At 45.4% G+C, this 21,073-nt stretch overlaps 1 protein-coding gene across 2 annotated transcripts in view; it reads left to right on the top strand.

Annotated features, from left to right (window-relative positions):
• Positions 1-11,664: 11,664 nt before the first annotated feature.
• Positions 11,665-21,073, top strand: part of CCDC93 (CCC complex scaffolding subunit CCDC93) — a 99,236-nt gene continuing 89,827 nt past the window's right edge. For both annotated transcript variants that reach the window (XM_080669243.1, XM_080669242.1), the window contains exons 1-3: positions 11,665-11,853; positions 17,487-17,600; positions 19,068-19,162. In XM_080669243.1, coding sequence (XP_080525369.1) covers positions 11,812-11,853; positions 17,487-17,600; positions 19,068-19,162 — 251 coding nt within the window. In that variant the 5' untranslated portion in view covers positions 11,665-11,811. The remainder of the gene's footprint in view (positions 11,854-17,486; positions 17,601-19,067; positions 19,163-21,073) is intronic.

Below are 21,073 nucleotides of genomic sequence, written 5' to 3'. Positions count from 1 at the left end.
TCAGGATGGACATACATGTTCAGTCAACGAAACTTTTTTTTTTTTTTTTTGCACCAAGAGCTCCTTTTCCAGGAAAGACTAAGCTGAGCTAGTGATATTCAAAATGCAAAATTAGTAGATGACAGGATAGTCACAGTTTCCACTTAATACTGAGCATATTCCCCTCACATAAGCCTACTTAGGAGAGAACATAGAACTTGTAGCTACCATTTGAACTTCTCTGAAGATAATCATTGACTGTCACATCTGCCACCTTGTGGCCACTCTGATGCACACAGTGTTTGAATACTACCACCTTTTACACTTTTCACCCCTTTACCCATCCAGCCATCTATGCACCCATCCATCCATGGTGCACTTGTGCAAGGCAGGTTCCGAGCATGTAGATAAAACACACACAGTCCTTGTCCTTCCTTTTTTTTTTTAATATATATTTTATTGATTTTTTTTTTTTTTTTTACAGAGAGGAAGGGGAAGGGATAGAGAGTTAGAAACATTGATGAAAGAGAAACATTGATCAGCTGCCTCCTGCACACCCCCTACTGGGGATGTGCCTGCAACCAAGGTACATGCCTTTGACTGGAATCGAACCTGGGACCATTCAATCTGCAGGATGATGCTCTATCCACTGAGCCAAACCGGTTAGGGCCCTTGTCCTTTCTTGAGGAGCTATAGGGAAAAAACATATTTTGTTGTATATCCTATCTAATAAAAGGGTAATATGCAAATTAGCCATCACTCCATCACAAAGATGGCGGTGCCCAGTCCTCTCACCCCGCCAGAGTCCCCTAGTCCTGGGGGGGAAATGGGGCGGCTGCTGAGAGTAGGCAGCATGAGCAGCCTGGCAGAATGCTTGCTTCATCACCGTGCCCGGCTCGGGCCAGCCCCCCAGAGCTGGAGCGGACATGGACAGGGTCAGGGAGGGCCAGCCCACAGTCTCCATGGCTGAGTGCAGATCTGGAGAGGAGACAGCGGGCCCGCCTCCCACGGAAGCAGTGCGGGTCCCTCCCACCTCCCGCAGAATTGGCGGGGGTCCCTCCCGGCTCCTGTGGAAGCAGCACAGCTCCCAGCAGTGTGCTGTGGTTCCTGCCAGCTCATGCAGAAGCAGCGGGCAGCCTACTGCACATGATATGGCACGATGGGCTCTCTGTGGGGGCCCCTCTTCGCCACGGCCTGGGGCAAGCAGGGTCCTGCTGTCTACTCCCTGCAGGAGCCCTGTTCTCTGCTCTCTGTGGGGCCTGCTTGCCCTCACCGTGGCAAGGGCTAAAAGGACGACTCCAGCAGGGCTGAGGGGCTATGGGTGCCACCATTTTTGTGACGAAATGACAGTCGATTTGCATATTCCCTCTTTATTAGATAGGATATATATTTTTTATTGGTTTCAGAGAGAAAGGGAGAGATAGAAACGCCAATGTTGTGAGAGAATCATTGATCAGCTGCCTCCTGCATGCCCCCTACTGGGGATTGGGCCTGCAATCCTGGCATGTGCCCTGACTGGGAATCAAATGTGACTTCGTGGTTCATAGGTCCATGCTCAACCACTGAGCCACATTGGTAGGGCATGTTTTGTTTTCTTTTGTTTTTTGAGGGAGATTTGTAAGAACCACACTCTAAGGTTCAAGTCTGTATTTTCAATCTTTTTTTTTTTGTCCCTCAACTGGCTTCTATACAATAAATTAACTTTTAAAAAAATATTTAAGTCTTTGCCATCTTCAAAAAACACCAAAGGAAAAAGTTCTCCATCAATCATGCTGTTCCCAACCATCTTCTTTCTTTGATTCATAGTCAAACTCCTCTGTTCCTTCTTTCTTGCCTCTAATTCATTTTAGTAGTTGATTAATCTCATTTTCAACATACCTTTATTATAAACCAATTAAAATATGCAGAAAATAAAAATATAAATACTCATCTATGAATAATCCACCTTTACCAAATATGGCATAATAGCATAATTGCCTTAGATCGTCTTTCCCCAAGAAATGAAACATTACAGATAGAGTTACTACTATTGGTTCCTCCTTCCTGCTTCATCCCCAGAGAAAACCAGAATCTTGAGCATAATTCCCAGGCACACTTTCACACTACACATTTATGCATTCACTAGAGGCCCAATGCATGAAGATTCGTGCAAGAATAGGCCTTCCTTCCCCTGGCTGCCGGCACCCAGGACCCTTCCACCTTCACTCCTTCCTGGAACCGCCTTCCACCTCCGCAGGCTGCCCAGAGGCCCAGAGCGGTTGGGGCAGGGCGAATGCCTGCATCGTCACCATGGCAATGACACAAGAGTCCCGGCCCAGCTGCTACCATCTTTGTTGTGTCAATTTGCATATTCCCTCCTTATTGGCTGTGGGCACTTCCATCTTTGTCACAAAGTGATGGTCAATTTGCATATTCTGTCCTTATTAGATAGGATAAGCATTGAATGAAATTTTAGCAAATCATTATGAAAGTTGCTTTTCTTAAAAACTCAACTTTACATCCTATCTAATAAAGAGGGAATATGCTAATTGATGCTCACGCCACCCCAAAGATGGCAGTGCCCACAGTCAATAAGGAGGGAATACACTAATTGACTGCCCCGCCCTCAAAGATGGTGGCATCCACAGCCAATAAGGAGGGAATATGCTAATTGACTGTCCCACCCTCAAAGATGGCGGTACCCACAGTCAATAAGGAGGGAATATGCTAATTGACTGCCATGCCCTCAAAGATGGAGGTGCCCACAGCCACAAGATGGCAACGCCCAGTCTCCTCAGCCCCACCGGGGGGGCAGGCAGGTCTGGCTGCTCTGTGTGCCTGCCTCCAAAGTCCCCCAGTGCCCTCAGCCCCCCAGGAATGGCTCTAGGCTCAGGCAAGCCTCGGATGGCAGCTGCCCAGCTGCCCAGGGCCAGCCCGAGGTGCAGGCAAGCCTCGGATGGTGGCTGCCCAGCTTCCCAGGGCTGCCCGAGGCTCAGGTAACCAGGGCCGGCCGAGGCTTGCGCTGCCGGCAGTGGCAGCAGCAGAGGTGTGATGGGGCGTTGCTTTCCCCTTATCACTGGGTCACCTCCCACCCCTGAGGACTCCCAGACTGTGAGAGGGGACAGGCCAGGCTGAGGGACCTCCTCCCCCGTCCAGTGCATGAATTTTCATGCACCGGGCCTCTAGTTTTTTCATATTTATCCATTTTCAAACAAACATGTAACTCTAGTTCACTTTCACCACTGCATATTAATTCACTGTATAGCAATATCACAAATTATATGTCTATTCTTTTGATGACTATTTAGGTTATACTTATTATTTTTCTAACAATGCTTGCCATGAACAATTTCATGCATACCTCCTTGTCCACATGTGTAGTTCTTGAGAAGAGGACCCTCTGCCCTTCCTCCCATTCTGGAAAGTGAGGAAGAACCTCCCTACAAGTTCTCTCCACTTAGGATTTTTGCTGGCCCATCACATCTTCCACTGGCAACAAGAAGTGTGGCTACATCAAGTACTGGATTCACACAACCTTGGTCCACACAACCTGAAAACAGAGGGGATTCACCTTCCAAGTTGATTGCACCTTGCATTAAGTCCACTTCTGAAGATCCAGAACTACAACAAGATCATTTTCTCTTTCTCTATTAATGTAATTATGATTTATTTTTCTCTTACTTTTTACTGCTCTTAAAAGATGACACAATGATTCAACTAGATACTTTTAAGATAATAATTTTTAGGGTGATTTTTATAATTTTAGATTATTTAAATGCCAATCTCATAAATTAATGACTTCCATGTTATTATACTTGTTGGTAGAGTAATTGGAGTATTTTTGTTGATGTTAACATGTCTGATAAAATAATCCAGAAACATGGCAGTAATTTTTGTCTTTACTAAGAAATGGGAAGATAAAAAAATCTACAAATGTATGATTCTTATTAGTAAATTAATTTCATCATTTGATTTTGAACTGAAAGTATAATGTGTCTTCATTGCTATTTAAGAAGTCTCTCCTATGGATCATTTTGCAGTCCAAAGTAATTTTGGATTTTTTCTCATTCAGTTTCACATGGACACTTGATAAAACTGTAATTCCTAGGCTAATCTATACTAATAAAAGGATAATATGCTAATTGGACCGGATAGACCGGACGTCCTTCCGGACAAAGCCATGATGGTGGGGGCCAAGGCAGAGGTGGTTAGAGGACATCAGGCCGGCAGGGGAGAGCGGTTGGGGGTGATCAGGCTGGCAGGGGAGAGCAGTTACGGGCATCAGGCAGGCAGGCAGAGGTGGTTAGGGGCGATCAGGCAGGCAGGCAGGTGAGCAGTTAGGAGCCAGCAGTCCCGGATTGGAGAGGGTGCAGACTGGGCTGAGAGACCCTCCCCACCCCCAGTGCATGAATTTCATGCACCAGGCCTCTAGTCTTATCTAATAAAGAGGGAATATGCAAATTGACTGTCACGCCATCACAAAGATGCCGGCGCCCACAGTAGAGGCGGGGTTTCCATAACACAAGATGGCTGCACCCACAGCAGAGGCTGAGTTCTCATAACGAGCCTTAAGAAACAATCAGCAGGGACCTGATGCTGCCTGGCACTGGGCCAGGGCAGGGGACCTCAGGCCACGTCCCCTGCCCCAGTGCCAGGCCGGGGGACCTCAGGCAACGCCCCCCGCCCCAGCACCAGGCCAGGGGGCCTCAGGCCATGCCCCCAGCCTGGCGGGGCTTGACAGGGGACCTCAAGGTGTGCCCCCTGTTCCAGTGCTGGGCCAGGAGACCTGAGGCTTCACCCTCCCCCCAACCCAGTGGGGCTTGACAGGGGACCTGAGGCTGCGCCCCCCACCAGGCAGGGCTTGACGTGGGCCCTGAGGCTGTGCCCCCCCACCTGGCGAGGCTTGACAGGGGCCCTGAGGCTGTGTCCCCACCCGGCGCCAGGCCAGGGGACCTGAGGTGTGCCCCCCGCCAGGTGGGGCTTGACGGGGATGGGGCCTGCCATGTCTGTGTCTCACGCAATTTCAAGGCACGTGTGGGTGGGCAGAGACTTGGCTCTGGGTCCCACAGCGCACCCCAGACTCTGACAGGAGGAAGATTTTCATATACATTTTACTAATTTTCTTTCATCTCTGACACTTATATTATAGAGAAAGGGCAAATGGCAGTATTAAAATATTTCCTCTAATTAATTCCCTTTTAATGTAAATGAATTTCGTGCACCAGGCCACTAGACTATATATATATATATAAAGAAATAATATGCAAATTAGGCCCAGACGCCTTAACAGTCACGACCAGCTCAGGAGGAGGGGCCAGGTGCAGCCCCAAGCCTGAGAGAACAACATGCAGGAGTGGCCAGGACCCTGAGAGAACGGCACACAGGGGGGCGGCCCAGCCCGCAGCAGCCCCGTGGCCACGGCTCGGGTCTTCTGGGGGCCAGAGCGGAGACAGACACAAACACACAGGGGGGCCAGGCCCCAGCAGCCCTGGAGTGAAGGCAGGGGGTTGTGCCCAAGCCGCTGCCACTGCCTGGCCCCAGCAGTCCCAGATCAGCCTGCAGAGGGAGGCCAGACTGTGGCTTAGTCTGTCAGTAGGACATCCCCTGAGGGCTCCCAGATTGTGAGAGGGGGCAGGTTGGGCTATGGGGACCCCTCCCCCAGTGAATGAATTTCATGTACTGGGCCTCTAGTGTTATATAAATGGGGATTATTTCAAAGTGCATTTCCTGAGTCATTGCTTCCTTTCCCTCTATTTTCAGACAGTGGAAGGGTTGGATTCCAATTGTTGCTATTGACCAAGCCCTGTAATATGTACGGCAGTAGGAGTTGCACATGAGCAATCTTGTCACTGCAGACATTTGGAACTCAAATCCATTTCTACAGACCAAGGGCTGACTTGACTCCAGTTATAGCACAGCATGTTTGCCAAATAATGTTTCTTTAAGCCTTCTGATTGCTCTCACTGTGCCTAGGTGAAATCCAAGCCCCTCCCTATGGTCCCCAGGGTCCTGCCTGGACCCGGCCCCTCCACCTCTGCTCTCTGCACTCCAGCCCCCAGGCCCACCCACTCCTCCTGCTCTTCCCACACCGGTCCTTCAGCCTGAAATGCTTCCCCCACTCAGAGCCTCACTCTTCCTCGACCCCAGGTCTTATGTCCTTGTAGAAGCTGTCACTGACTTCCCATTCAAATTATTGCTCCTGCTCCTCTCTCATCCAGGTTTCAACTTGTCATTAATGGCATTTATTTCAACATAGAGTCATACAATTTTTGGTGTCGACTGTGCACATTCATCCACAGCTCCATTTTGTCCCTTTTCAGGCAGACGATTAAAGCATTTGGAGGAACAATTATTTCTTGTTCTGTGTATTAGTTAGGTTGTGCTGTAATGACAGTGCTTAGCAAACACTCTCCAAATCTCAGTGATCACAATAAACACTGATATCCCACTCATGAGTCTGACTTGGCTGGGTTTGGGCCTTTTCTCTCACATATGGTTCTCATTCAAGGGCCTCGGCAAGGTTGTAGTGGTTGCTTGGGTATGTTCTTGTGATGGATGGAAAGAACATAAGAGAGTGAAGGAAACACATAATAAAAGGCTCTTAACATCTCTGCCCCAAACTGGTATGATATCATATCTTCCCACATTCCTTTTGCCAGAGCAATTCTTATGACTCAAAGTCAATGTAGGACACTTGATATCCATAACAAATGTTGGGTGCTAGATGTTGGTAATACCTCCCAGTCATTCTGAAAACTCCAAATGCCCCTTGGGTGCTGCATCACTCCCCCTCCCCCAATGAGAACCCTTCTCAGTGCCTGGCACACAGTGGGGCCTCAATGAATATTTGCTGAAAAATTAACTTTGCCACTTTGCCTTCCAGAACCCTTGCAAAAATTTAATGACTAGGAGTGCTATGGTACTAATTCAATGTTCTTAAAACATTACTTCTTCCATGTAAAAAGGTACCTAATTTTAACTTTTTAACGTAAGGCTGAGAATCTGCGTTTTAAAAATATTTAGTGACAATTTCTTTTAGGTATTCTCTGTTCAAGTCTTTTATTCATTTTTCTATTAATTTTTTCCTCATTTGTAATAACTCTTGTCACAAATAATGAATATTTTTCCAGTTTGCCTATTAAATGTTTTAAATGACTTTTTGACAGGCAAACATTGCTAATATTTAGATAGCCTCATCTCTCATCCTTTTCTTTCACGGCCTGCTGCAGTGAATATTTTTACTGGTAACATACTATAATGTATTTAACTATTTCATTTTTATGGGCTATTTACATAGTTTCCAGGTTTTTCTCTCTTAGATAACATTGTGATGAAGATCTTTGTACATAAATACTAAAAGTGGAATTATCATACCCAGGGATAGCATTTAGGTTCTTGATACATTTAACCAAATCATGATTGAGATTCTTCTCTCCAGGCCCCATGGCCTAGATCTCTCTACCCCAGGAACCACACCTGGATCTTCACATCCTAGATGCCCACACTCCACACCCTGCTGACGAGGTCCTTCCTGGCCAGCCTTATATAGCAGCAGGCAGGGTGAGAGGGATGAGAGTGGATTTAGAGGGGCTGAGGGAAGACATCCGGACATCCTTCTGCCTGGAGTGCTTTTCTCTGAGACACTCCTGTGGCACCTTCTCGGGATTTAGGTCTCCCCTCAATCCTGAGAGTCTTTCATCTAAAGGAGCCTCTGATTTCAGCTATGCCCTATCACATTACACTGGTTTGTTTTTTTTCCTACAGAGCACTTATTTCTACCCAACATTATCTTATTAATTTTCATGTTTAATTTGTGTCAGTAATTATCTTGTCTGGTTCAGTGACTGCAGTATCTCCAGCACACAGAGGTGTGGTTCTCAAACTGGCTGCTCAGGGGAATCACCTGTGAAGTTTTAATATTCACTCCCTCTCAATAAAAGTGTGTCATAAACTTTTACTGTTTGAGAATGGATTGGCATACAATTAAGCATTTCCAGGAAGAATTCTTTTAACTTAAGGACTCTTAGTTTGTTTATGAATTTTAAATTTTGTGTGCCACTGTACTCTATAAGGAAACATTATAGTAATGAGGTTACTGTTCACTACTATGTTGTCCAGGGTATATGTCCCCCGTATTGGTTTACACACTGAGTGGCCAGATTATTACGATCTCTGAACGCATAATAATCTGGCCACTCAGTGTATATCCTATATAATAAAAGGCTAATATGCAAATTGTCCCCTCGACCAGGAGTTCTACCAGCAGGCAGGCTGGCCAATTGCCCACGTCCCCTCCCCATGGCCAGGCTGGCTGGACCCCACCCATGCACAAATTCATGCATTGGGCCTCTAATATATATATATATATATATATATATATATATATGTGTGTGTGTGTGTGTGTGTGTGTGTGTGTGTGTGTGTGTGTATACACACACACACACACACACACACACACTGAGTGGCCAGATTATTATGCGTTCAGAGATCATAATAATCTGGCCACTCAGTGTATATAAACAATACATATTGTCTTATGTATAAAACAATATATTTCAAAGAAAAAATAAATGTTATGTTCCTCCCCAGATCAATTAAATCAGAATCTCTTGGGGGTGGAACTCAGGCAATGGTAGCTTTTAAAGCTCCCCAGGTGATTCTAACATACAGCCAAGCTTGAGAGCCAATGATATAGAAGGATCTCAGAATACCTGTTGGATGAATGGATGGGTGGATGATAGATGAATAAAAGGACATTGTAAATCAGAAATGTGGGGCTCTAGTCCCAGCACTGCCACTAACATATGTAACCTAAACTATGTCACTCCGCTTTTCCAAACACCCATAATTGTACTACATGCCTCCTAAAGTCCTTTCCTGCTTCAAGACCTCATGATTCCCCTTCTTAGTCACAGCAAGAGCCCAGAATGAAAGGACCAAGAGTAACATGAGGAGAGAATGATTGAGACTATAGTAAACTTCCTCCAAGATAAAGGTGATCCTAACAGGAAGCTATGGCACCCTTTTACCCAGGAAGAAAAGTATCTGTGAGGTTCCTGAGAATCTTGCACTTAGAAGAACAACACATACCTCTGTGCTGGATGTGCAGAGGAGGGACAGGGGATCCCTCATCCCCAAATATCTCACCAGGGAGACGACATGTGTGTATGGATACCCAGAGCCAGGAGAGAAGGAGAGACATGCATTTATCTAAGAGAGTCCTCACAAACCTACATTGTCTCCAAGGTTGTGCGGGGTTTCTCTCTCAAAAGTGGGCTGCCCAAGCATTCTTAAGTTGTTTTGCTGGGATCTTAGGAAAAAAACAAAACATGCTGTCAACTCAAGTCTGCTACTGTGACCTTACACAGAAAGTTAACGTGGACAGTTTCTTATTGGGAAAGATAGCTGCTCATGTTTTTTTTTTAAACATTGCAGAGGCATTTACAATATGGAACTCCTGTGTAGCCTACCGAGTCCTATTATTCTTTAAGCTCTATTCCCTGAGCTGCTTTATATACAGCTATTTAGGCTTGCTTGCTATGTGAGATTTTGCTACCTGTCCCTAGGCATCAATACCTGTCTGGTCATCCAACAATGGCTACAAATTATCACCCTCCATTCTCCCTCATTCAATACCATCTCAAGTAAGGACAATTTTTTTAATGCATTTTATTGATTTTTTACAGAGAGGAAGGGAGAGGGATAGAGAGTTAGAAACATCAATGAGAGAAACATCAATCAGCTGCCTCCTGCACAGTCCCCACTGGGGATGTGCCCGCAACCAAGGTACATGCCCTTGACCGGAATCGAACCTGGGACCCTTCAGTCCGCAGGCCGATGCTCTATCCACTGAGCCAAATCGGTCAGGGCAGGACAATTTTAATATTACAAAAATAACACATTTGGGGAGTTATGAAAGTAGATGCCTTAGAAATTGAGTTTCATTGGCTTCACAATGGGTGAGAGCAAGAGGTCATTTCTATTTCATCATTTTGTTGTTGTTGTTAACCCTCACCTGAGGATATTTTTCCATTGACTCTTTTTTTAGAGAGTATGCAAGGGAGGGGGAGAGACAGAGAGAAACATCAATTGGTTGCCTCCCGCACATGCCCCAACCAGGGCTGGAGATCAAGCCTGCAGCTGAGGTATGGGCCCTGCACCGAATCAAACCCGGGCCAACGCTCCAACCACTGAGCAAAACTGGCTAGGGCTCATCATTTTTTAACACACAAAAACTAGCACAACAGAGTTCCCATTTCAACAGCTTAATCTGCATATTCAATTTTTATTTAATCCTTGGTGTCTGGTGGAGGTGGCACACAGTTTGGAGGGGGCGAGTATTGATTTGAGAGAGCGAGCAAGATATTGATCTGTTGTTCCACTTATTTATGCATTCATTGGATGATTCTTGTATGTGCCCTGACTGGGGATCCAACCTGAAACCTGTTATCAGGAGGACATTCTAACCCACTGAGCCACCCGGCCAGGGCTGGTGGCACAAAGTTTTGTCAGCAATATTTGCTAACTACATTTAAGAAGGAAATGGCCGTGCATAAGGTTCCAGAGACATCTCTGTTCTGTCAGGATAAACTCTAGGAGCACAAAAGGCATGAATTTCTTCAAGTACAAACATTTACCGAATAACCACTTGGAAAGCAGACAGGAAGCACACACACACACAAACCTTTTTGATCTCAAGAATCTCAGAGTCTCACACTCCTGCCCTTCCCCAAAGGCTCACAGGGAAGCATCCAAAGTTTTCACATGCAGCCGTGACCGGGTTGCTTGGAGCTCCTCCTGTACAACAAAAGGCCACGGGTTCAATTCCGGTCGGGTGGCATAAGGGAGGCAGCCAGTCGATGTTTCTCTCTCATCGATGTTTTTCCCCTCTCTTCCTAAAATCAATTTTTAAAAACGTTTTCAGATGCCATCGCTTTCTTCATCACTAAGAAGAAGAGGAAGAGGAGAAGGAAGAGAAGGAGGAGGAGGAGGAAGAGGAGTAAACGCTGGAGAAGCCATTATGGAGCAGGTGCAGTGGCTTGTGGCCAGGAAGACAACTCATTTACAAAGCTGCCATCCTCTGGGATACACAAGGGGTGCATCATATAAGTGATGTGGCAGCTAAAATGACCTCAACACTGGAGTCGCATTTTCGAGAAGACCTTCCCTTAAGGAAGACCAGAGCTGCGGTAGTGGGGAGTGGGATGGGGCACATTATCCCCGACGAGTTTTCTTAGGAAGCACGATGCACTGGCTCAGGCGTTAGGGAAGCAGCAGGCGTGAGGAAAGCGTTTTCGGGGGCTCGGTTCCTGGTCCGCATGTGAGAAGTTTGTCCAAGTGCGCGATTATGACGGGCAGCCGGTGCTGAGCTAGAGCCGGACTCTTCATGCTCAGACTCTGACCCCCAGCCAGGCGGCTCCCCAAGTCCGGTTGACGGAGTGAACCGAACCCGCTTGATTCATGCCCCTGAGAAGCAGAGAGGAGACCCAGGATGAAAAATGTCCCCAAGATGGGGGAATAGGCCCTTTTATAAAGCTTCTCGGAGGGCGGGCAGAACCCCGTTGAGATGTCAGCCTCAGGCTCTCGGGACTCAACTCCGCTGCCCCCAGTCCCGCCTCCACCAGGGCTGCATCGCGCAGGCGCAGTCGCAGCGCGCCGCGTTCGCGCCCCAGCGCGCATGCTCACCGGGCAAGGCGCTCCAGACCCGCGGCGGCGGAGGCGGCGGCGGCGGCGACGGCGGCGGAGGAAGTGGCCGCGTTGCACTCCACTCCGGTAGCGGCTTCGCGGCGGTCGACAGCCTCCTCCAGCCACTCCGCGGACTTTGGTGCCTCCACACATCAGTCCAGTCGGATTATGGGGCTGCCCAGGGGGCCGGAGGGCCAGGGTCTTCCAGAGGTAAGGAGTCCCTCTTCCTGACACGTCGGGTGCCCGAGAGAGGGCCAGGCCGCGCTAGGCGCCCCGCCCCCTCCCTCAGGTGCGCACCGCGGGGAGCGCCAGCCCGTCTGCGCGGCGCTGTCAGGTCCTCCCTCGGGGGCAGGCCCCGCCTCTCCCGCTCGGGGTAGTTACCGGACCCTCGACGCCGCAGGGCTCGCCCGGAGGCCGGGGCTGCTGCGCCATGAGTCACGAGATGTGCTTTGGGACGGTCCGGGCTCGGGTTGTGCAAAGGGCGGTGACCTTCTGGGGCCTGCCGCCGCCTTTCGGGAGCCGGGAGGCCAGCCCACCCGCCTGTGTCTGGGGGGATTCCCCCCCGCGGTAACCCCGCCCGGAGACATTTTGGGAGCTGTTCCCCCAGTAGGTCGTGTCCGTCGGGGTCTGCTGTGTGGCGGGGACCCGGCACCGCGGCAACGGTGCCGCTTCTCTGGAAGGTAACGGGTACCTTTCCTTCCAGAGGCGTTTGTTACTAAGCACTGACTGAGTCTGGGGGCAGGATAACCAGTGGTTTCCGGATTTCCACGTTGGCTGGGAATAAAGGGGAAGTGCATTTCCTTCGGGGTGCAAATATCACTTAGCTAGGTGGTTTACATCTGCCTTCTCTTCCAGTTGATTTATTCGAAAGCTAAGTTTATCACATTCTTGAGAGAAATGGAGTCTACGCCGCCCCCCTGTCCCCTCCTAAGGTTCTGAAGCAGGCCTTTGGCAGGAGACTGATTTCTGGACACAGGAGCGGTTCCTTCGCTCTTAGCTGCCCCCATTCTTGCTTCTCTGTTCCCCTGCCCCTAGCAGGGGTGGGCAAACTTTTTGACTCGAGGGCCACAGTGGGTTCTTAAACTGGACTGGAGGGCCGGAACAAAAGCATGGATGCAGTGTTTGTGTGAACTAATATAAATTCAAAGTAAAGGAGCGGAGGGGAGAGCAAGAGAACCCTCCGTTCTTTCGGCTCCACGGGCCAGATAGAACAGCCGAACAGGCCAGATCCGGCTGCTAGGCCCTTTCATATCACAAGTACCCACTAATTGCGCATAAAAGCTGGGGATATAGTGATGAAAGGATGGACTTAGCTGTCAGTGTGAGTTCCCAGAGTGCAAGTCCGTTTTGTTATCTTAGGAAATCCTAACAAGTGTAATATCAGAGCCCTTGTATCAGGTAAAACCTTCCATATAAGTTGCTTTGATGGAGCCAGGAATTTGTGAATATCGGGTTCTGTACTGTGATATTTTATTTGACATTTCTTTTTTGCCACTTCTTTATTCCAGGATGTCATCAAGTTTTTGCCTGGCCTTTGGCTACAGACTCCTGTCTTATCTCCCTGGTTCTATCTTAAATTCTTCAGATTCAGTGTCCCACTACCAGTGGGGATTTTTCTAAAATAAACTTCGTTTAACCCTGCCCTAACTGCAGGGTCTTATTTGTCACTTTTCCTAGAGACTAGGACAGTTCTTGGCAATTAGGAGGCAGACAGGGTGACTATATCAAGTTACCATTTAGTTCAAAGACTAGTGCATATACTCTGTGTGATTAAGCTGTTACTAGTCCTATTAATTCATTAACATCAGCTTTTTAAACCGTTTATGGTATGGAGCCGTGGTCGGCAAACTGCGGCTCGCGAGCCACATGCGGCTCTTTGGCCCCTTGAGTGGGGCTCTTTCACAAAATACCACGGCCTGGGCGAGTCTATTTTGAAGAAGTGGCATTAGAAGTTGTTTAAGTTTAAAAAATTTGGCTCTCAAAAGAAATTTCAATCGTTGTACTGTTGATATTTGGCTCTGTTGACTAATGAGTTTGCCGACCACTGGTATGGAGGCTATGCAGATAGGTGGACTTGGCCCTGCCCTCCAGCTTCCATGAACTGCAATACAAGGCAATTGGAAATTTAATGTGCCTGGTTGAGGAGCTCACAGTCATTCATCTTTACCAGAATTTTAAGTGTTTGTTTTTTTTAACAATTGGATGTATTAACCAATCTGGTGGCTTTTTATGGCTTCAGAGGGCATTCTTTCATGATCTTTTCTATTTTGTGTCAGTGTTAATCTCTGAAATGAATTTGAAGTCTTATTGGCATTATCCATTCAGTGTCTTGTGCCAAAAAGTTATTTCACAGGTTATATTGCAAAAGTACACTTCTCTGTTCTGGGGGTGAGTGGTTGGGAAGCATGGGCCATGCATCTTCTATTGGGTGCTCCTTAGGTAGCAGTTGAAGCAGGGATGATCATCCCATGATGTTCTGTCCTCTTCTTAGAAGTGTTTTTATTATAAATGATGACTGAACAAATGAAGGCTACCTGTCTTACATCCCAGGAGTTTGAAGAAAATACTTGTATGTATCATCCCATTTCCCCCCTACTCTACCTTTGTGAACCATAACTGCTCTTTACCTTCTCTTCTATTTGAGTTTCACCCATCACAGATCTGTTGCCAAGGAAGAGAAGGTGTGAATAATTAATATTACCTTATTTATATATGTCCACTAATAGCTGGTGAATTCTAATCTTCAAAATATTGGATAGGCTGGTTCAGGGTCATCTGAGAGTTAAGCTAAATGAGTACTAGTGTGTGGTTGTCACCTTCACCCCCATTTCAAGGGATTAACAGCCACTTTAATAATTCCTTGTTCAACTATATGCGTATGTTAATAAGTATACTCCCTTTCTTAGCAGTTTGTACTTCAAAATAAACTTGACTTTCCGTCATCAGTGTCATGACTATTAAAACATTTTGCTCATACATGAATGGCTTAGGTCAGTGGTTGGCAAACTCATTAGTCAACAGAGGGGCAAACTGCGGCTCGCGAGCCGCAGTTTGCTGACCACGGGCTTAGGTCATGCACTTTATGTAATGACTAGAGGCCCGGTGCACGAAATTCATGCACAGGGGGTGTGTCCCTCAGCCCAGCCTGCACCCTCTCTAATCTGGGACCCCTCGAGGGATGTCCGACTACCCATTTAGTCTGGTAGGATCGGGCCTAAACGGGCAGTTGGACATCCCTCTCACAATCCAGGACTGCTGGCTCCCAACTGCTTGCCTTCCTGCCTTCCTGATTGCCCCTAACTGCTTCTGCATGCCAGCCTGATCACCCCCTAACCACGCCCCTGCCAGCCTGATTGATGCCTAACTGCCCTCCCCTGCAGGCCTGGTCACCCCTAACTGCCCTCCCCTGCAGGCCTGGGTCCCCCCAACTGCCCTTTCCTGCAGGCCTGGTCGTCCCCAACTTCCCTCCTCTGCTGGCCTGGTCACCCCTAACTGCCCTCCCCTGCAGGCTTGATCACCCCCAACTGCCCTCCCTTGCAGGCCAGGTCCCTCCCAACTGCCCTCCCCTGCTGGCCATCTTGTGGCATCCATCTTTGACCACATGGGGGCAGCCATCTTGTGTGTTGGAGTGATGGTCAATTTGCATATTACTCTTTTATTAGATAGGATTGAGCATGTCATTCTATAATAAGTGTGTTTTTGAAGCCGAAATGCTGTTTCATAACAGGAGTAAACATGGGTGAATATTATATGGGTCCTTTTCTGAAATAGCTAATATAATAGTCTATTTGGAAAGATAGGCATGTTCATTAACACCAGGCATGTCACTCAAAAGAGGCTGTTACTTAATTGTATGAATGACAGATTATAAATAAAATATAAATGCAGAGAAATGGGTATTTCAGGCTGTATTTGCTGGGTTTGGCATCAAATAGGAGCTAGAATTTGCTGATGATTTGTCCGTGATCAGAGGATATTAAGAGAAGGAGGTTGGCCATAGCCATGTCAGGATTGTCGTGGGGGGCTGTGAAGGATGAAACTGAAAAGATAGGTTGTAGCCAAAAATCTGGATGCCAAACTAAGACATTTGGAGTTTATCTTATAGACAGTGTATGATGCATTAATGATGAGGGCTGGGGGATGAGCTAAAGAGGTAATGATGTAAAAGCTGTGATTTAGGAATGAATGAACAAGACAGATTACCAAAGAAGAAAGATTGAGAGGCAGTTGCAATAGTCCTGGCATGAAGTATAAATAAAAAGGAAGGGAGGATTAATGTGAGATGCTTAGTAAAGAAGATTTAACAGGCATTGTTGAGTAAGAGAGTAGTCCCAAGTGGTGGGTACAAAGATTTGAACCAGAATACTTTGGTGGTGTTTTATAGAGATGGTTGACTTTTTATTTTCGGCAGTGATGCAAGAGAGGAAAGGGACAGAGTTCATTAAAGTAAATGGAGGCAAAAGTATTAAAATATTTTGATAAATTTAACTTGTAAATAAACACCTGGTAGTGAAGATAGGATTTACCGGGTGGGGCAAAAGTAAGTTTACAGCTGTGAGTACAAGAAACACAGAGTTTATTCTTGTATTATTATTTATTGTATTCTTTTCCATACCAACAACTGTAAACCTACTTTTGCCCCACCCTGTAAATTTAACTATTTTTTATTATATCACGTACTAGAGGCCTGGCGCACGAAAGTCGTGCATGGGTACGGTCCCTAGGCCTAGCCCGCAATTAGGGCCATCTTCCCCGACTGCTGGCAGCCAGCCCTGCCCCCGCTGCCACCCACCCAGGTTCCCAGTTTGCCATTGGGCGATTGAAACCTGACTGCCAGGGGGCGAGGGACCAAGAGGTCGGCCAGTCCCGCCCATTCATGACCCCCTTCTGTGTGTGGGGTGACCGGTGGGGTAGGGGCTTTGGCCTGGCGCTGCCCGCATCCCCCACCACCCACCCCAGGGTCCCTGTTCGCCATCAGGCGATCAGAGCCTGCCAGCCAGGGGAAAGGACCAAGAGGTTGGCCGTTCCCACCTGCCTGCCGGCCCCACCCCAGCCACAGGTCGCCCTCTGTGTGTAGGGCGACCGGCGGAGTGGGGGTCTTGGTCTGGCGCCACCCACATCCCCCACCACCCATCCCTGAGTCCCCATTCGCCATCGGGCAATCAGAGCCTGTGGACCGGGGGGGGGGATGGACCAAGAGGTGGTCAGTGCATCTCTTAGTGACTGGTCAAGTGGTCACTCTGGTCATTCTGCTGTTATGGTCGCTGGGCTTTTATTATATAGGATATTAGGTGAATTTATTATTTTTAAGGCAATCCTGTTATATGGCAATAATCACCCTTTAGTATTTCTGAGTTGAAAGCCTTCTTTATGTTTGTCTTAGAGAACAAAAAGAGAAGTGTGGAGAGGCATACATATTTGAATTCTTTGTTCTTGACCCTCTTTAAAATAATATGGACCAAAATGAGTATGAAGTAAAAAAAATAAAATAAAAACCACCTTGTTCCTCTGTAAGGAATTTATAATCTAGTTGAGAAACCTGTCAAGTACACCATGTCTTAGAGAATAGGGTGGTGACGTGCCTTAACCTTCCTTTCTCTGGATTCCTTCAGCACCTGGTAAATAGGCTATGCTACCTGTGTCTTCTACCCTCACCTATGATGATTAGGAGAGTCACCTGGGAAGTCTCTTCTGTGAAACTCTGGTGGCAGCACTGTGGGCCATGCTCCTCCATGACTGCAATGGTATAGCCCAAGTCACCTGACAGTGTTGTGGCATCAGGAGATATATCTGGTGTTTCTGTATTCAAGGTATCTTTTACAGCTTTTCACCTTTTGTTTTAGGTAGAAACAAGAGAAGATGAAGAACAAAATGTCAAGTTAACTGAAATTCTGGAGCTCTTGGTTGCAGCTGGGTATTTCAGGGCAAGAATTAAAGGCTTGTCACCTTTTGATAAGGTAAGAGGACATCTTTCTAACTATTAGTCCATTTTTTTGTCAGGATGGCATGGTTAACTATGGAAAGGAAGAAGAGATTGTATTTTTCCTTTCTCTATGTCTATGTTTCCATTTCTTCCTTATTCAGATTTATTATGGCAGTGTTTCTTATTAAAAGAAAATAATAATGTATCAGTAGACACACTTTGAATTCCTTTTCTATGCATGAAACTTTGGGAAATGCAAATAAGCTAATGAAACAGTTCTTCATTTCAAGGAACTTACAGTTTGGGTGGGAAGATAAAACTTATGTAAAATAAAATAATCTGAGTTAATAAGGAGCCATTCCAAATCAGTGTGTTCATAGACAATTGTCAGATTTCCTGTGGGTGGATGGTAAATGCTTAGTTTGGAGGAGGGAGAAGTCACTATGGGGTGAAGTTTAATTCAGCAGAATCTTGAACAATTATGCTCAAGGCATAGTAATAGGTGTTGAGGGCACAGAGGTAAGACAAACACCCTATATTCAAAGGCCTCGACTTCTATAGCATAGGGAAAAGAGACAAGTATACCAACATGCATAGAATAAGTGGCATAATGCAGTAAGTACCACTGCAGTGAACTGTATTCTAGTATAGAAATGAAGCATCCAGATCAGACAGGACAGGCCAGGAAAGCTTCCTGGTGGAAAAAAGTGTTGAGTGCTCCAGTGGGCCACAGTTCTGGCTTCACAGAACAGAATCACTGCATTGTTTCAGCATAGAGTTGTCTAGGCCTCACCCATTGAAATTCTGGTCATGTAGGTCTGGGCTGGGGCCTGGAATCTGTATGTTATTAGGCATCTCACATGGGTCTAAGCACAGCCAGAAGTAAGATTCATTATTTTTTTTTTTTATTTCAAAATGGATTTTTAGCCTTAGTCTCATTTGCATCTCAAAGAAATCCTGTGGGAAAAGTAGATCAAGAATTCACATCTCCTTTAGGTAGATGAAAAAAATTAGAGGTATGAAAATAAAGTAATGAGCCACAAAATGTCAGTTTTGCTACTCATGTGTCTGGTCTATTAAATAGATAATCTCTCTGGAATCTAGCACTACTCAAAACTGGTTTAAGACTTCTCTCACCTAAGAATTAATGTCTGTCTCCTTCAGTATAAAGTAAGTCTATGTTCATTTAGTAATAAAAGTCACTTTCTCAGTCACACTAGCCACATTTCAAGTGCTCAGTAACCACATGTGGCTAGCTAGCAGCTGCTGTATTGGACTGTGCAGGTTTAGAACGTTGCCATCATTGCAGAAAGTTTTATCCAGCAGTGCTATCTTAGATGAATTGTAGTTGATGAAGTCAGGACATACATACTCTCTCAAACAATACATAATTTTGTATGTTTATTGAGTCTGTAAAATATATTTATATTTTGACTACCTTTGACTTCTTCCCCTCTCCCCAAGCTAGAAAGAGAAAACACATATTTTCTTTTTCTTGCAGGTGGTAGGAGGAATGACTTGGTGCATTACCACTTGCAACTTTGATGTAGATGTTGATTTGCTCTTTCAAGAAAACTCTACAATAGGTCAAAAAATGTAAGTTGTTAGGGTTTACCATGGAAGAGCCAAAAAAAGGAGAAGAGAGTAACTTTTGAGTGCCTACTATGTGCCAGAAGTTGTGCTAGACACTGTACTTATTTTAATTTTCATTACAACGGGTAATATCGCAGTTATAGATTACAAAATGGACTGAAATAAACCAAGGTCACACAGGTAGCATATACTAGGTATACCGGTTAATAATGGCGGATTTTTTAATCCAAGAAAACACTATAATTTCAAGAGAAACATCAAAAGTGCTTTATTGAAAGTAACGTCCATCGCTAGCTACGCATTTCCCCCATCTTTCAGGTAATTTGTGGATACCATCCCAATAGAACTTTTCTTGTTTTGAAGCAAACGATTCAGAGACCCAATTTCCCACTTCTTTGTACATTTTGAAGTGCTGCTCAGAAAGTGCATGTGCCATCGATCAGAACAAGTGGTAATCTGAAGGAGCAAAGTCTGGTGAATATAGCGGGTGGGGTAATACTTCCCAGGCAAAAATCTTTTAACGTGTCTTTAACTGGTTTTGAAGTGTGTGATGGTGCGTTATCATGAAGCAAAATTACTTCGCCATGTCTTCTGGCACATTCTGGTCATTTCACAATCAAAGTGTGGTTCAAATTGATTATTTGTTGTCAGTAGCGATCAGTATTAATGGTTTCACCTGGTTTTAGAAGCTCATAATACACCACACCTTCCTGATCCCACCAAATGCAGAGCATTGTCTTCTTTCTGAAGCGATTTGGCTTTGCAGTCGATGTTGATGGTTGACCTGGATCAACCTATGATTTTGTGCGTTTGAAATTCTCAAAATAAATCCACTTTTCATTGCCAGTCACAATTCGATGCAAAAAAGACTTTCTTTTGTGCCGTTGAAGCAACATTTTACTGATGACTTTTTGGTTTTCCATTTGTCTTTCATTCGGTTGATGTGGCATTCATTTTCCTTCCTTTAAAATCTTTCCCATTGCTTGTAAACACTCAGAAATTGTTTGCTGAGCAACGTTTAATCTTTCTGCAAGTTGTTTTTGAGTTTGACATGCATCTTCATCCAATAATGCTTGTAATTGTTGGTCTTCAAACGTTTTCGGTTGACCTGGACGTTCTTTGTCTTTCACATTGAAATCATTATTTTTAAAGCATTTAAAACGATGTTCACAAGTATCTTGAGATGGAGCATGTTCACCATAAGCTTCTCGAAGTATATGATAACTTTTTCTTCAAAATAAAGTAATTAATTAAAACTTCCCACAAATGCTCTTTTTTTTAGCACGAAATTTTACATTTTTAAGTGTAAAAATATCTATGATGTTAGACACCTTCAGCAAATTTGACATGAAGTTTTGAAGCTGGCTGTCAATACAACAAAATAGCATACATTTCAAATCACATGTATATCAACATATGTGTAACTCCATCTATTGAAAAAAAATCCGCATTAACTGGTACACCTAGTAAGAGTCATTTCAGTGTTCAGGCTATTTCTAACTCTTTTTTAAAAACTTTTTTCCAGTTTTATTGAGATATAATTGACACATTACATTGTGTTAGCTTAAGGTATACAACATAATGCGTTGAGTTTATATACACTGTAAAATAATTACCACGACAAGCTAACATCCATCATCTCACATAGATATAAATTTTTTCTCCTTATGGTAAGAACTTTTAAGATCTACTCTCTCAGCAACTTTCAGATATACAGTGTAGTGTTGATAAAATAGCATGCTATACATTACATCCCCAGAACTTATTTATCTTATAATGGAACTTTGTATCTTTTGACCACCTTTACCGATTTCATCCACCTCCACCTCTGCTAAGCACCAATCTGTTCTCTCTTTCTATGAGATCAATTAAGAAAGACCACATAGTATTTGCCTTTCTTTGACTTAATTTCAC

This window comes from Plecotus auritus (assembly GCF_963455305.1).
Source record: "Plecotus auritus genome assembly, chromosome: 5".
Taxonomy (NCBI): domain Eukaryota; kingdom Metazoa; phylum Chordata; class Mammalia; order Chiroptera; family Vespertilionidae; genus Plecotus; species Plecotus auritus.
This window is presented reverse-complemented; position numbering and strand designations above follow the sequence as displayed.